This window comes from Rhinichthys klamathensis, unplaced genomic scaffold, assembly GCF_029890125.1.
Source record: "Rhinichthys klamathensis goyatoka isolate OS25496 unplaced genomic scaffold, OSU_Roscu_1.1 h1tg000731l_1, whole genome shotgun sequence".
Classification (NCBI taxonomy): domain Eukaryota; kingdom Metazoa; phylum Chordata; class Actinopteri; order Cypriniformes; family Leuciscidae; genus Rhinichthys; species Rhinichthys klamathensis.
In genome coordinates this window covers 437690-456028 of record NW_026607144.1, presented here as the reverse complement: position 1 = coordinate 456028, position 18339 = coordinate 437690, and the positions used below count along the sequence as shown (strand labels likewise).

Sequence of the window (18339 nt, the reverse complement as noted above, 5' to 3'; positions counted from 1 at the left end):
GTTTGAGCAGAAAAAGATGCTGTATTTACAAACAAAACTTGGCCGAGTTTGACCTTCCTGTCACATTATATTTCATCAGTTAAAGAGGGTGTAAAGAAGACTTTTTTTGATCTTGTCGCAAGGACTACCATGAGCTTTAGGAGGGGAAAGGGAAATAAAATGCTGGAAGAGTGTTGAAAAGGGCCTTTTTATCTTTGTGTACTTATGGGAAAAAATTAGAAGGTGAAACGCTGAGGCTCATGTGAACTAAATCCATCAAAAGTGTTGTTTTGTGTGTTTAAATGCTTTCTCCTTCTGTCTGTTTGTAGGGACCCATCGTGGATGGGCGGCAGTGCAGTTACGGTTGCTTCATGAGCTGGTTTATGCGTCTCGTCGTATGGGGAATCCAGGTCTGTCCGTCAGACATCTATCTTTCCTGCTACAGACCATGCTGGACTTCCTCTCGGACCAGGGTAAGACATGGGACTCAAAACCTGTACACAGAAGGTTTTAAAGACCACCTATTGAGGTTTTGGGCTCATTTGGGATTTTTTTTGTTTTTTTTTTAAATGCCTCAACTATGCTAATTTAAAAGCTCCTAATTTTGTTTTGTAGGTCTCTGACAAAAGGTTTACATGCATCCAAAGTAAAAAAAAAAAAAAAACTTTAATTTTCTCGTAATATACATTGCACATCACCTCATTTCTTAAAGAGTCTGAAAACAGTTTTTGAAGATTCACTCTCTTTCAACACCTCCTTTCCGTGAGCCTACTCTGCTCTGATTGGTCAGATGGCTCATTCTGTTGTGATTGGTCTACCGCTTACAGTACATGTGGGAAGCGAAACGCCTATTACCATATCCTCATGCTTTTGAAGTGCATGAAAAGTACGGCGCTGAACACACTGTCGTCTCGACATGTCGACAAACACAAACCAAACTCTTCCAGATACAACTATAAGGTACAACTATAGTGTTTGAGGGTGGGTCAGAATGCCAATGAAGACCATAGGCATAGGCAAATTTGTTACATAGGTATGTAACAGGAAGTGAGACTGGAATTGCTGCCGACTCGTTTCAGCAGTTCAGAATCGATTCTTTTTTTAGGACTCATTAAACTTTATTTGTTGTGCACTTTGATCTTTAAAACTTTGCAGACCTTTTACATTCGCAAACAGTTATATTAATATTCAAATATTAATATTAAGGTAATATTTGAAAAAGCATAATAGGGGCACTTTAATTGAATTAGCTTTTTTTTGGTACCATTTATGAACTGGTTTTTGTTCCTTAAGTTGGTTTTACTAAATTATGGAAGACATTTTCAGAATTGTAGCCCTCAAACGTATTAAAATAAGCACTCATAGTGCAGTAGATGCTGTCAGCCTATTCAGAGAGATTCTGACAAACAGACGGTGCTCATCTAAAAGACAAGAGATGAAAAGAAAGAGAGCGTAAAGATGAAATGTTCACTGGAGTGCGTTTATGTTGATGGATTCTGCTGCGATGACGACTTGGGATTGTATTTTCAGGCCTGTATTTTATGGAATCGTGATATTATACTTTCAATCATGCTCTTTTTAGAGCGTCATCACTTTCTCTCTGCACAATGACTTGTTTTCTTTATTCCTTTAGAAGCCTGTGTGTGAGTGTTGAGTGCAGGGTTGGGGAAGATACTTTAAAAGTGCAGTTCACCAGGGTATTCAAAGTAAAGAATTTAAATTACAGTTAGAGTTGCTCTTTAAAAAAAAATAAAAAAAAAATACACATGCTAACTAACACAACGTACAATATTGGAGGTCCTTAAGAGTGAAATATATGTTTAATTTGACCACACTTAGAGATTATATTATAATATAAAAATATATAATTTATTTTACTATATAATATTTTAATTACAGTGTATAATTTATATGAATATATTATAGTTTATATTAATTATTGTGAATTAAATACATAATTATTCATTAAAATAATAATAATAATAATTAATAAACTACAACTTTAATTAATAAAAAAATAATGATTCAGATTTTGCAGTGCTATACTTCAGAGAGGCACATTTGATAATTGCCTCATGTTAAAACTATTTTAGAGCCCTAATATTTAATAAAATATTAAAAAATTGGAAATGCCCTGGAAATTTCTATAGTCATTTTTTTTACATTTACATTTACATTTATTCATTTAGCTGACGCTTTTATCCAAAGCGACTTACAATTGCTATATATGTCAGAGGTCGCACGCCTCTGGAGCAACTAGGGGTTAAGTGTCTTGCTCAGGGACACATTGGTGTCTCACAGTGGATTCGAACCCGGATCTCTCACACCAAAGGCATGTGTCTTATCCACTGCGCCATCACCACCTTTTTCTAGTAGCGAAACGCCTATTACCATATCCACCTATTACCACCTTTTTCTAGTTGTACTAGTACTAGTTGATCTTCACTTTTTAAACCGGGTTCAAACGAATAGTGGTTTAGTGGTTCATTAGCGAATGTGTCTGAATCAAAATGATTTTTATAAATCTTTATATAGCAATTTTGGATATTGTCCTGCTACGCCACAATGTTAAAAACAAATTGCGTTAAAAAGAACAGCTAGATTGTATTGAAATTGAAAACCACTGAGCTACTGAAAATGTGTTTTGGTACTGTTACTACTTTCAGTGTCCCGAACACTGGTTAAGTTTAAAGATGTATGTGCTTGTGTGTATGCATGTGGGTCTCTCTCTCTCTCTCTCTCTGTGTGTGTGTGTTACCTGGATTTTCCTGAAAGCCTCTGTCTTTGAAAAGAGATTGATGTTGCTTTTTTGTTGTTCAGCCATGGTCCACTTCACAGCATCCTGTCCCCACAGAGGTGTGCTGTAATCCTGTCTGCTTCTCTTTCTCACACACACACACACACACACACACACACACGGTTGGGCCTGCAGCTCTTGGGTATTGAGCTCTGTCAAGCTTATCATTTCCTACCAGACAGAACAAATCCAGAGTTCCCTCGGCTGAGCTCAGGCATTGGTCGAACGCTGTTTTCAACACAGTGTCTGAGGAACAATGGCTCCCTAAGTTCTGATAAAACCCATTTCTACACTTCCCTGAGAGCCAAACCAATCACTCTTATTTTGTCTAATGAGCGATGTGATCTGTTTTCGGGACTTTAATGGAATTTTGGGCCGCCTTTTGGAGTTTAAACAGAAGCTTGATCGCTTCAAGTTGAAGTCTTATAGTAGATATCTTATATGTTGTAATTTAGCATTATAGTATGTCCACTTACTCATGACTTAATGTATACTATTAATAATAATTTTTCAGTTTAGGTATACATTGCGTACAAATGTATTTATTTTTATTTGCATACTTGTTTTTTATTTTATTTAATTTTTAGCATTGTCCCTCGACTATCTGAAAGAAGATGGATAACATTACTTCTTCACTATCATTGGTAGTTGCTTAAAGTCAAACTTTTCCAACTTTTTCAAGTCGCTGGATATGAACACATTCTTTCCCTATATCTTATATTGCTGAAAGTTGCCATTTGTAATTGGAAATATATGATTTCACACCGATTTATCACTGGGGTTCTGAGAATATCACTCGCTTTGGCTTACAGCTCAAATTTAGTCTACATTTAATCACGTCCTACGGGAATGCACACTTGTACCGAGTTGAGAAACAAGAAACAAGCTGCTGTTGTTGAAATTAGTGTCATAAATGACTGTAGTGTCATTCTGAAATTCTCCTTCCACTCATTGTCTGTGAAGTGTTGCAGGAAAATGTTGTTGGAGATCATGATTCTGAATGGACAACTAAACAAAATAACACGTCATTTACAAGAGGTTCTGACTAAATGTTAATTGCTGCAGTCTATTTAAAAATATTGTATTAAATTGAATTCTAAAAAAAAAAGGTTGAATGAATAATTCAATGACTCACTCATAAATATTTCACTTGTTTCACATTTTAACAGTCACTTGTCGCCACCTATTGGTGTAACGGTGTAATTAATGCAGTCTTGCATTATTTACTCTATTTTGATCACGAGATTCACGACCGTAGACATCAGTGTTTATATCCAAGCTATAAACTTTTATCCCCGAACTTCAGTGTTCATCTGAATGATTGTAACAGAAATAATGATACTGTGTGGTTGAAAAGACCAATACAATGAATCGAGATCACGATCATTTAACGATTGATTGTGCAGCTTTTTGATTAGAAGTCCAACTGAATTAAAGTGTCCCATCTGAGAGGTGAAGAGACTTAGTTACAGTCTGCCTACTGATGCTTTTCTTGATTTTATCACTGAAATCATCTGTCGGAAAAAGAAAAGAACAGAGAGTACAGTCAGATTGCCGCCCGCCCTGTTATACACTACTGTATAATGGCTAATGATTAGCTGCAGTTGTTAGGAACACCCTCAGCACAAAGACACTTTCACAGAATGGAGGCGTCCGATTTAAACACGTCTGCTTGACATTGATCAGTGCCAATCTGGACTCTTGACGGGATAACAGAGCAGGAGATTCACTGATTCTTTTAAGTTAGCACATGAGGGGTACTGTCGTCTTTTTCAGTGCCTGACAGAAGGATATTAGAAGAAAAGTTGGGGATGTTTTATTCAAGGCAGAGCTTTGTTGTGAACAATTGCTCTGCCTACAGATAACAGGTGGATGCTTGTGTTATGAAGTGATTAATGCAGATAGAGAGAGAAAGAGGTGGAGAAACATTTACATATGTGGCAGAATACATGCTTCCAAAAACTAGACCGAAGAGATAATGAAATATAGAAATGAAGAGATGCTGGATAGAGAGAAAAATGTAAGTGTGTGTTCTTTTCTAAACATGAGTGAAATACCAGGATTACTTTATGCTTTTATTTACAGGATACATTACAGTGCATCCTCTTCCTGTACTTTTACAGACATTTTCCATGAATAAGACAGGAGACCAACTTAAATATTATATTAGCTGTTGCATATTTTAGTAAACTAATCGTTGGTCCTTTGCATAAATTCAATAAATATTTGTTATTTTCCTTTTAGTATCTTTAACACATACAGATTACATTTGTGATCATTAAAATAAGCTGATAATTACACTCACCTAAAGGATTATTAGGAACACCTGTTCAATTTAAGTGATTTAAGCCATTTTGAGCGTGGCATGGTTGTTGGTGCCGGACGGGCCGGTCTGAGTATTTCACAATCTGCTCAGTTACTGGGATTTTCACGCACAACCATTTCTAGGGTTTACAAAGAATGGTGTGAAAAGGGAAAAACATCCAGTATGCGGCAGTCCTGTGGGCGAAAACGCCTTGTTGATGCTAGAGGTCAGAGGAGAATGGGCAGACTGATTCCAGCTGATAGAAGAGCAACTTTGACTGAAATAACCACTCGTTACAACCGAGGTATGCAGCAAAGCATTTGTGAAGCCACAACACGCACAACCTTGAGGCGGATGGGCTACAACAGCAGAAGACCCCACCGGGTACCACTCATCTCCACTACAAATAGGAAAAAGAGGCTACAATTTGCAAGAGCTCACCAAAATTGGACAGTTGAAGACTGGAAAAATGTTGCCTGGTCTGATGAGTCTCGATTTCTGTTGAGACATTCAGATGGTAGAGTCAGAATTTGGCGTAAACAGAATGAGAACATGGATCCATCATGCCGTGTTACCACTGTGCAGGCTGGTGGTGGTGGTGTAATGGTGTGGGGGATGTTTTCTTGGCACACTTGAGGCCCCTTAGTGCCAATTGGGCATCGTTTAAATTAGGGATGCACCGATCCACATTTTTTCACTTCCGATCCGATCCCGATACCTGAATTTGGATATCGGCCGATACCGATACTTTTCCGATACCAGAGCTGTGTTTGCTTTAATATTATTATTATCATTATTGTTGATTTTATATGATGCTGAAATAAACTCCTCTCTACAGGCAAGTATGATATGTACGTATGTATGCATGTATGTCAATATATATATATATATATATATATATATATATATATATATATATATATTAAACAATAGATAAACAAAAGATAGACAATTAAACAAAGATACACATTATACAGGCCTACACAGTGCTTTAATTTCAGGAAGGTCTACTAACATTATTCAGGTATGGTCTAAAAATAATTATAATAAAGTAATCAAAAGTAAAATAGCACTGCAAAGTTTATAATAGATAGATTTATGCTTATTAAAGCTAAAGTTATTCATTCAAGAGCTGTGAGTGATTTTCTCTTTGCCTTTTGTTGTTTGATTCTCAGTAATGGAGCAATCGTCAGCATGTTTATTAGACTGCTTCCCCTTTAAGAACGAGTGCACCATATTTTCTCCCAACTATTTCCATAACTACGTCCATTTTAGACAAACTGTTTAAGTGAATCTCCAAGCCGGTCATTTTGACATTTTTGTGTAGGCTACATTTGATCGTTTAGACGTGCATATGAAGCCCAAAGTATAATGTGCTTGTCTCGTTGCGGTCTGTTTCGGAGCGCGCGACGCGGGAACAGCTTCTCTTGCGCAGATTTTTGTGCTTTTAATAGCTTTTTTTATTATTAAAAGCGTCCCGCAATTTAGCAACAGTAGAGACTGCATTTTACAACAATCACCGATCATGCTGATGGGCTGTCGTGTTGTGCGCGCTGTGGCACCGCGTGAGAGATCTCTCTCTTTCTCTTCTGGACTGCGAATAGCAAACATGCATCACAGACAAATGGTTTAATTAAAACGGCTTTGCAAACATTGCATTTTGCTGTCTTGTTCTGCTGTGGTGTTTCCATTGTGAAGTATTTCCACCATAGGATTTCCACACAGCGAACATGTTGGCAGCTCAACGCTATCCTGCTAGCTGGCTGCAAACTGCGGAATGGATTTCCTGAGGGGGGCCTCTGTGTCTCATTGAGCCGCACCTCCGTTCAGGATATCCATTCCACAGTTTGCAGCCAGCTAGCAGACTAGCCGGCGGGCCGCGGGAATCACTTTTGGAGTCGTTTCAGCAGACTACGTTAAAGCGCAGACATGGCTCATGGATATATCGGATATCTCCGCAGGTTGGATCGGGAAAATCCGATACGTGAATTACGCTGGTATCGGTCCCGATACCGATACTGGATCGGATCGGCCCCATCCCTAGTTTAAATGCCACGGCCTACCTGAGCATCCATTCTGACCATTTCTGAGTGTATGTTTACTTCAGTGACGTTCATAGATTTAAATGTATTATTATTTTTTTTAACATACACTATGTATACTATTCAAAAGTTCTGGGTCAGTATGATTTTCTTAATAAGACATTTTTACTTGATGCATTAAATTGATCAGAAATTACATTAAAGACATTTATACTGTTACAAAAGATTTCTATTTAAAATAAATTCTGTTCTTTTGGACTTTCTATTCTATTTTTTTTTTTATCATGGTTTCCACAAAAATATTAAGCAGCAAAATGTTGATAATAATAAGAAATGTTTCTCAAGCAGCAAATCATCATATTAGAATGATTTCTGAAGAATTAATGAATGAGGCATTTATATATTCATATTTACTACTGTAGCTTTACAATCCATGATCTCTGCTCAACCACCACCCTTCACTTGAAGGATCAGACTCTGAAGACTGGAGGAATGATGCTGAAAATTCAGCTTTGCATCACAGAAATAAATCAATATTTCACAATATTACAGTTTTTTTAGAACAAATATATGCACCCGAGACTTCTCTCAAAAATATTTAAGACTGTACCTGAATGTAACCAGAAAAAGGTTCAAGCAAATCCGAGTATGAGCAGGTTTCTTAATAAGGCTTCTGTTTTGTGAATAAATCAAAAGCATGCTTTTTTAAAGAAAAGATTTGTTTGTTTTCTTAGTATTAAATTGACTTTTCGGCTGATGCAACACAGTTCGTGCGGGGAACAACACAAATGTCAAAGCCTGTCATCACGAGTTTTCAGTCAAATTCTAGTCCTGTCCTACAATATTGCCTTGAATATTTGATTTCTGTATTTGCTTTTATTGATAGGATCTTAGAGGGAATCTACAGAGAGAAATGATGAGACTGAAACCGGCTGAGAGAGACAGTGAGGAAAAGAAAGTGGTGTTGTTGGTTAATTAGTATTTTGTCAAGTTTCATTTGCCAGAGCTCGCATGTCAGCAGGGGTTGTGTTGTCTGAACGGAGCGGTGTGAAATGAGCTATTTGAGGTATGTGTTCGCCGGCTATTTTTGACGACGTTTGTGAAGACAAATCACGAATGCTAAATAAAGAGCTTTCATTTAGGGAGCTGGCGAAGGCACTCGAGAAATTCTCACCGGATGAAAGGTGTAAATTGCAACACAGACATTCATTTTCAGCTCCGCTCTGATGTCTGCCGTGTTAATTTAGTTTTATTTAGAAGTTAGTAGCACATTTTGTGAATGGATATGTCCAAATGACCTGACAAGGCTTTACCTGCAGGAAGCTGTGTTATAGCAACACTCTATAACTGTATTATTGCCCAGCTCTAATGTGCTAAATGCAACTATAAGGTCTGAAAATATCAAGATATTATAAACATTCACATCATGATTTTATGCAAGGTGCTTCGAAAAAAAAAGAAGACTACTATAGAGACACTTTTTATTTACACATGTTGTTACGTCCACCCCTGTCTAGGGTAGAGGAGAACGAACAGAAATACGTAAACATAAATAATTGACTTCAGAGCCCCCGTCTCCCATCCCAGTATTGATCCAACACAAAACGATTTTCCAAATCATAAAGGAATTTATTCAGGAAACATAAGTAATGAAGAACTCAAGACTTTACAAAGGAAGAAAATTACCTCAGGAGGAGGCTAATGCCAAAATAACAAACAAAACAAGTCTAACTATTTTTAACAACTAAATAACCTAAACACCAAAATAATGATGTAAATAAAAGACAATACTAAACCTAACTTCCTCTCTAAATATAAACAGGAGAAAAACAAGACAAATTAAATGGCGCCTACCTCCCTACACCTTCCTTAACTGAAAAATACTAAAGAAACAATACAACAAAAAACTTGAAGAAAATAACCCACCCTGCACTCAGGGAGTAAACAAAAGAAAAAGAAAACCTATAACAGTCCAAACAACATTGCACTGATCTCTCACCTCAGTAAGAAGGTTTACTTAAGACACAAACACAACATAGGGAGAACTTCAACACATGACTGGAACAGGAGAAAGGGTCTCTTCAGAAGAGAGACGGAGGAGAAAACCTCCCGCCTCTGGAGCACTGCAGAACTGGTCAGCTTTTATACCAAGCACACGCCGGCAAGAGCGAATCAGCATAGGGAGCTACACAGGTGCGCTGATTACCCACAGGTGCCACTACTTAACCTATGGGAGATCAGAAACAACAAAAAGACAAGCACTCATAACACTGACAAGGATACGTACTTTGACGTAACACCCCCACACTCAAATTTACAATTCCACTGAATTGTAAAAAAAACCCACAACAACTCATTAACCCATAGGATTATATACTCTAGATAAGGCATCCGCTACCACATTCTCAGAGCCTTTTTGATGTCGAATATCTAGGTTGTATTCCTGGAGTATTAAAGACCAGCGCATCAACCGTTGGTTAGCGTTGTACATCCTGGACAAAAATATAAGCGGGTTGTGGTCAGTGTACACAATTACAGGAGTGTTGCTACCTCCCACATAAACCTCAAAGTGTTGTAGAGCTAACATTAAAGCCAAAGCCTCCTTCTCGATGGTACTGTAATGAAGCTGACACTTTGAATTTTTTTTTGAATAGTAGGATACAGGATGATCCACACCTCCAGAATCCTCCTGCATCAGCACCGCTCCAGCCCCCGTAGCACTAGCATCCACCTGTAACTTGAAAGGTAGATCGAAATCTGGTGCAGAGAGAACAGGAGCATTACAAAGAACATCTTTAGCTGCTAGAAATGCACATTCACACTCAGGAGTCCACACAAAACTCTTAGAAGCACTGAGTAGATCAGTTAGGGGAGACACAATGCAAGCAAAATTTCTACAGAATCCCCTATAATAACCGGTCATTCCCAAAAACCGGCGTAATTGGCGTTTGTTTGTGGGAATAGGGAACTCTAACATGGCAGTAATTTTAGCTTCAATTGGTCGCACTTGTCCCTGACCAACCTTCTTCCCAAGATAGGTCACAACTGCTTTTGTGAACTCACATTTTGTCAAATTCAATGTAAGGGAAGCCTTTTCCAAGCGTTGGAAAACACACTCAAGGGACTTTAGATGTTCTTGCCATCCATCAGAATAGATAACTATGTCATCCAGATACGCTGCACAATTTGGCACGTTAGCCAGTACTTTATGCATCAACCTCTGGAATGTCGCAGGTGCATTTCGCATCCCAAAGGCGAGAACAGAGTACTGCAAAAAGTTATCTGGCGTTACAAATGCAGAAATTTCCGAAGCTCGTGGTGTTAAAGGAACTTGCCAGTAGCCTTTCAAAAGATCAAGCTTAGTCACATACTTCGCTGATCCGACTCGGTCTATACAGTCTTCTAAACGGGGTAAGGGAAAAGAGTCTGGCTTAGTGATGGAATTTACTTTTCGATAGTCAGTACAAAAACGAAAAGTCGAATCTGGCTTTAGGACTAACAAGCAAGGTGAACTCCAAGGACTTTCACTAGGCATTGCAAGACCATTTTGGAGCAAATACTCAACTTCAGACCTCATAACCTCACGTTTTGCCGGATTAACTCTATAGGGATACTGTTTGACAGGCAAATTCTCACCAACATCAATGTCATGAACCAGAACATTCGTCTGGCGTGGCACATCAGAAAAAAGAGCAGGATATTTTCGGATCAAATTTAGTGCTGCCACTAACGACTAATTTTCTAACGACTAATCTTTCGACTAATTTTTCGATTAGTCGACTAATCTAAACGACTAATTAAAAAAAAATCAAGTGTTTATTTCGTTGTGTCCATTTTATTTTGAACTCAACTGAAGGGCCAAAACATAAAATGTCACCTGTTCAAAAACATTATGTATTAACAATCTAAGCATTAAGTATCTGCATTTCCATTAGGCTATACCATATTAGTCAGAGTCCTAATCTAATCCTCTAATAACAAACATGTATGTATTACTTAAATTAGCTCTTTGTTCTGCCTTAAAAAATTTACAGTAAGCAAATAATGATTAATTTATGTACATTTCTGAAAAGCATAACTGATAACATCACTCTGAATAGTAAAGTAGATGCAATGCATTTTCTGTGAAAAGCGCTATACAAATAAATTGGAATTGAATTGTAAGAGTCTGGAGTCTGGACTAGCCCACTATGAGTCGCGCTGAAAGCAGGCAGGCACGCAGTTATGTAGCTCGCGATTTACACTTGCGTGCATGGCGGGCCCGTGCCGCGGTTCGCGTGAATGTGAAAGCAACACGGACTCGGGAGCGCTTAGCGCCTTGTTCAGGAGGTTAAGTAACCTGCCCATGCGTTTTAGCTGATTATGATGCATTTAGTTAAATAAAACACATGTAAGGGATGATAGTGTTGATGATTTACCTTGGATACGCGAGAGTTGAGTCTGCAGTGTGTTCGCGCATTGCGCGTGCAATCAGGGCAACACATTTGGAAATCCACTGTCTCCTCAAAAGAGTCCGTTTGAAAAACTCATTATATTGACCCGCGTTCTGTTTTCTATCATGCGCCGTGCACGTTTGCGATGGCATAAGATGCACGCAAACTCAACAGGGTTCGATAGAATTGAGTGTGAAACCAGACCAACGCTGCGGGGGGCGCCGGGAACAATCGCGCTCGCGCTCGCGCTCGGGCTCGGACCGCAGCAAACGAGCCCACTGTGAAAGCTCCGTCACCTGCCTCCGCAATTTTTCATATCAAAGCAGTGAAGGCGGGGGAGGGGGGAGGATAGCAGATTAACCAGCGCACGGCGCACAGACTGGTGTGTGGAGGTGAATTACAGTGAGCCGTTTGTGACGGGAGACCAAACATAAATAGCGGTCAATAGTAAAACGACACGTCGACTAAAAAAATTGCCGTCGACTAATTTGCATGGTCGATTACGTCGACTAAGTCGACTAATCGCGGCAGCACTAATCAAATTACCCACTTCACTACGTTGGTTCTCAGGAAGATAACACAGGTAAGAATCTAGATCAGCCAGTATAGAAGAGTTCTGGAAACGTCCACACGAAAACTTAGCATCACACCCCGACAATCCATCATCTTCAGGACTGTAAGGAGAAGGTACAACAACAGACATCACAGGTAAAACTTTAGAGACACTAGCTCCACCTCCATCTCTTACAACATAAGGCTTCAACATATTTATATGGCAAACTCGAGTCTTTCGCCTACGATCAGGGGTGTGAACTACGTAGTCAGTGTCACTCAATTTTTTATCAATTGTATAAGGACCGGAGAATTTGGCATGTAAAGCTGACCCAGGCACCGGCAGTAAAACAAGAACATCATCACCAACTTCAAAATGACGTGCTACACTCTTCTTATCAAAGTGTGCTTTCATTTTGGACTGCACAGCCGCCAGATGAGTTTTTGCAGTTTCACAAGCTAAATGAAGTCTCTCACGGAATGAACTCACGTACTCAAGAACAGATGTGGGCAATGACTGCTTAGACAGTAGTTTCTCTTTAAGCAATTTTAGTGGACCGCGAACAGTATGACCAAAAACGAATTCCGCGGGACTAAAACCTGTTGACTCCTGAACGGTCTCTCTCACCGCAAACATTAAAAGAGGCAGACCTTCCACCCAATCCCTCTCAGTTTCCCCACAGTATGTTCTGAGCATGGTTTTTAGAGTTTGATGAAAGCTTTCAAGCGCCCCTTGAGACTCGGGATGGTATGCAGATGACAAACGATGACTAACATCTAACTCTTTTGCAACTTGCTTGAACATTTTGGAAGTGAAGTTAGTCCCCCGGTCAGTCTGAATGACCCTAGGCAGGCCAAAAATTGAGCAAAACTTTACTATCTCCTTCACTATTACATTCGTTTTTAATGACCGCAGTGGAATAGCATCAGCATATCTGGTAGCCACACACATAATAGTTAACACATATTGATGGCCAGACTTAGACCTAGGCAATGGCCCAACGCAGTCAACTATTAGCCGCTCAAAAGTAGTAAAATATGAATCAACTTCAGCTTCACAGAACTGTGGTACCAGTTTTACATACTTACTAACATCAAAAACTGAAGGTACAGAAACCATGTGACCTGACGATGGCGGTCTAGAACGGGGTAGAGGACTGGGCTGATTACGTAACGTTTGAAGCTCTACTTCCAGTCTACGAAGCTTTAGATCACGATCTGATTCAATTTCGAGAGCTCTAACCCGCAACAATTGAGTCTCGTGTTCTTGTTTTTTTAAGGCAAGATCAAGCTCTTTTAATTGAATCGCAACCTTAGGACTAGAATAGAATACCTCATCGCCCAAACCAGCTGCCCTCGCCTCCGCAGCCTACTCATCTTCCCCCTTTTCACGCGTCCGTTCTGAAAAAACACCCGTTTCCACTAACTGCCGATGTAATTCATCTTTAATCTCCTGTTTTCTCGCAGCTTTAGAAACGGACATATTATAGAAGTCAGCTATTAATAACAGGTCTCCCTTTCTACAGCGATGAAATTCCTCCAATGTTGGAGCCAACGTAAACTTAATCAAATCAAAATCCATATCTATTTCACCACTATATGGAACTCCTCCACCCTTAAGAAATTCAAAAACAGCCAAACAAAGCGATCAATAACGCATTCTTACATTTACAACCCAACGAGCGGCCAGATCAAGTTTCCACATCAACAATATCAGAATTCTCCTGAATTATGAGAAATTCTCAGTTATTAGAACGAGCCCCCAATTCTGTTACGTCCACCCCTGTCTAGGGTAGAGGAGAACGAACAGAAATACGTAAACATAAATAATTGACTTCAGAAACCCCGTCTCCCATCCCAGTATTGATCCAACACAAAACGATTTTCCAAATCATAAAGGAATTTATTCAGGAAACATAAGTAATGGTAAGTAACGTACTTTGACGTAACACATGTGCAAGATGCACATCCATCCCTCCATCCATCCCTCCGTCTGTCCTCCTTCCTTCCTTCCTTCCTTTCTTCCATCCTTCCTTCCTTCCTTCATTCCTTCCTCCCTCCCTCCTTCCTTCCTTCCTTCCTTCCTTCGTTCCTTTCGTCCTTCCTTCCGTCCGTCCTTCCTTCCTTCCTTCCTTCCTTCCTTCCGTCCTTCCTTCCTTCCGTCCATCCGTCCTTCCTTCCTTCCTTCCTTCCTTCCTTCCTTCCTTCCTTCCTTCCTTCCTTCCTTCCTTCCTTCCTTCCTTCCTTCCTTCCTTCCTCCCTCCTTCCTTCCTTCCTTCCTTCCTTCCTTCAGTCCTTCCTCCCTCCCTCCCTCCTTCCTTCCTTCCTTCCGTCCTTCCTCCCTCCCTCCCTCCCTCCCTCCCTCCTTCCTTCCTTCCTTCCTTCCTTCCTTCCTTCCTTCCTTCCTTCCTTCCTTCCTTCCTTCCTTCCTTCCTTCCTTCCTTCCTTCCTTCCTTCCTTCCTTCCTCCCCCCTCCCACCCTCCCATCCTTCCTCCCTCCCTCCCTCCTTCCTTCCTTCCTTCCTTCCTTCCTTCCTTCCTTCCTTCCTTCCTTCCTTCCTTCCTTCCTTCCTTCCTTCCTTCCTTCCTTCCTTCCTCCCCCCTCCCACCCTCCCATCCTTCCTCCCTCCCTCCTTCCTTCCTTCCTTCCTTCCTTCCTTCCTTCCTTCCTTCCTTCCTTCCTTCCTTCCTTCCTTCCTTCCTTCCTTCCTTCCTTCCTTCCTTCCTTCCTTCCTTCCTTCCTTCCTTCCTTCATTCCTCCCTCCCTCCCTCCCTCCCTCCCTCCCTCCCTCCTTCCTTTCTTCCTTCCTTCCTTCCTCCCCCCCTCCCTCCCTCCCTCCCGTCCTTCCTCCCTCCCTCCCTCCCTCCCTCCTCCCCTCCTCCCTTCCTCCCTCCCTCCTCCCTTCCTCCCTCCCTCCCGTCCTCCGGTCCTTCCTTCCTTCCTTCCTTCCTTCCTTCCGTCCTTCCTTCCTCCCTCCCTCCCTCCCTCCCTCCGTCCGTCCTTCCTTCCTTCCTCCCTCCCTCCCTCCCTCCCTCCTTCCTTCCTTCCTTCCTTCCTTCCTTCCTTCCTTCCTTCCTTCCTTCCTTCCTTCCTTCCTTCCTTCCTTCCTTCCTTCCTTCCTTCCTTCCTTCCTCCCTCCCTCCCTCCCTCCCTCCGTCCGTCCTTCCTCCCTCCCTCCCTCCCTCCCTCCCTCCCTCCCTCCCTCCCTCCCTCCCTCCCTCCCTCCCTCCCTCCCTCCCTCCTTCCTTCCTTCCTTCCTCCCTCCCTCCCTCCCTCCCTCCCTCCCTCCCTCCCTCCCTCCCTCCCTCCCTCCCTTCCTTCCTTCCTTCCTTCCTTCCTTCCTTCCTTCCTTCCTTCCTTCCTTCCTTCCTTCCTTCCTTCCTTCCTCCCTCCTTCCTTCCTTCCTTCCTTCCGTAGTGATGGTCTTTAATACAGTATTTTATTTTAGATATTGGTATTATGTTAATGAGAAATTAGGAGGAAAACATGCTTGCATGTCTCTATTATTGAAATTGTCACAATGTAATTAAATCAACAATCCTAGGAGCAGCAATTATTTTCTTTTATGCAAAATATAAGATAATAACAAAATAAAAACTCTTTTTTTTAATCTCAGACTTTTGAATTGTGACCTGGGTATGTTGCAAAAATATATAAATAAATCCTTAAGCAGACTATATTTTCTTATAAATAAAAAGATATACATTAATACATAAAAGATGTGATTTAATTTTGTGGTGAAATGCAGTCAGGTACATGGACTGAAAGTTTGTGTGAATGGAAGTGTTTTTAGACTCTTTGAACTGAATACAAAAAACTTGGCCCCTCTGGTCTCTGTTGCCCTGAGCTAATCTCACTCTCATACCGCTTTAAACAAACACACACACAACCTTTACAACCCCTACTAACACGCAACACACCCACACACACACCTCTCACTGTGTGTACCTCACTAAACAACTCTTTCTCACTTTTAGGCTCTTGCTAAAAGCACCCTTGTCCCTGAAATATTAAGTGCGAGTCTGGGGAGACTGAGAGAAAGAGACGTTTGTGACAGAAACACGGACAAGCAATTTTAAATGGATTTTAGGGATGAACCTGGTGAACACATTCAGAATATTTAGTGCTCTTTGCTAAGCCAAGCATAACTATTAGGATAGCAAACAACTGCATAGCAATGTACTAAAAAACATGTATACGATGTTAAACAGTCATCCAAAACACACTAGCTACAGCATAGCAATGCACTAAAACACACAAAAGCAAGCAGAACTCCTTAGCAACTGCATGCAAATACACTTTTTTTAGTTCAGATAGTAACCAAAGCAGCATTTCTATTTTTCGTTTTCGTAAGTTTGTTTTCATCTAACATTTATATTTTATTTTTATTTCAATTACTGATAATTTTTTTTTTATTAGCTTTAGGGAACGATAACGACACTGGCTGTTATGGTTGTCTTGACAGGAATAACCACTCATTTATGGTGATTAGAGTTTGTTTTTCATTATATCTTAAGTGTGACATGGTGTAAATGCTTGTGACTGTATGTTTCTTATTTCTCTATCCTGGCCTTCTGTCATACAAAGTCTCTCCCTCAGGGGCCGAACCCTCTCATTTCATACTTGACTCGAATTTTCGCAGTGCATCAAGTTAGTGACTTCGGTAATTACACCCTGATCAGACGGCATGCAATTACATTCATTCTAACCATGTTCTGATGTCTTCTTTGACTCTTCATCTGTTACACACGAGAGAAACGGGACATAAACCCCTCATCTGAACATCTCATAAATTGTTTAGCAAGTCACTTTTCCCTCACTGACCCTGTCCTTCGCTCTCTAAGCATGATGGTTTCCATAACAACAACCCCTTCCTCTCGCAGCGAAAGATGCGGACGGCGTTCTGCGCACCTTTGCGATGGACTGTAACGTCCAATCCATTCCTCCTCACCGCACTGCTGTAAACAGCAATTTTCTGAGTCAGTCGTTCTAGTGGCTCACAATCTACAACACACCTGCATTTCTCTCTCCGATTGACAAGTTTGACACATTTGTCAGCATGTTGTGTGTTTGTTGTGCATCTGCAGTCAGTAATTTCATTGCAGTGGACTTCAGCTTATATATTATTCATAATTTATGTGACAGTCAACTCTACTTATATCCGGTCAGCAGTCCTCGCATCAACCCGAGCACTCGAGCTCATCTCTCCCGGCAGCTGCAGGCTTTTTACCCCTCAGTCATGTTTTAAGAGTTTGAGTCGATAACGTTTCTGCATTACACACTTTCTCGTTCTCTTTTTTTCTGTCCTGACCCTTCAAAAAGTCTTTAGTAAAATGTTCTGATAGGAAGAATATCGTTTATTCTTGCATGCGGAATCAAGGAGATCTGAGGTGATATGATGAATTTTGAGTACAAGTTTTGTACAGTATTTGTTTTATTTATTTTAGGGCTGTCAATTTCACGCTTTATGAATTAGTTAAGAGGAAAAATAATTAAATTATTAATGCATTCAACACACTCGGCCCGCCCTTGACATTCGTAGCTCATCTTACATTTTGTACAGTTGATTGGTGACAAACACCAACGTGATGGAGCCTTAGACTGTAAATATTAAAGGGATAGTTCACTTTGAAATAAATTTTCGGTATGTTTTAGCTTACTTCAAGGGCATCCAAGATGTAGGTGTCTTTGTTTCCGCAGTAGTTTCAATTTTGATATTTTTAGGTCAAACCGTTCTTGTCTGTCAGTCATATAATGCAGGTCTATGGTCACCACCTCAAAGAGCATGCACAGAGAAGTCCAAATTAAACATGATTTAATGACTCGTAAATGTAAGTACACATTGATGGCCTAAGACACGAAATGAGCGGTTTGTGTGAGAAAACGAACAGTATTTATATCGTTTTTACCTCTTGTAACCACAGCCACGTCCAAGTGATCTGAGGGCGCGGGCGCTTCGGTCTGCACAAGCGCCAGAAGTGATCTCTGAAAAAATTCAACGTTGTCTGTTGATATATCGAAATCGTCTTCCATTGCGATTTCCTGTATATCTATATATGTTTAGATCTTCACAGTGAAAGGTAACACTTCCAAAATCTCTGTGTAAACAATGAGTGACGTACACGCGCGAGAGATCACTTCCGTAGACCGAGGCGCCGGCGCCCTCAGATCACTTGGACGTGGCTGTGGTTTCAAGAGGTAAAAACGATATAAATACTGTTTGTTTTCTC

The 18339-nt window shown here is 40.5% G+C and overlaps 1 protein-coding gene across 2 annotated transcripts in view; it reads left to right on the top strand.

Annotated features, from left to right (window-relative positions):
* The window catches only part of trappc9 (trafficking protein particle complex subunit 9), a 224905-nt gene that overhangs the window by 19205 nt on the left and 187361 nt on the right, over positions 1-18339 (top strand). For both annotated transcript variants that reach the window (XM_056242579.1, XM_056242578.1), the window contains one exon: positions 309-452. In XM_056242579.1, the coding sequence (XP_056098554.1) occupies positions 309-452 (144 nt within the window). The remainder of the gene's footprint in view (positions 1-308; positions 453-18339) is intronic.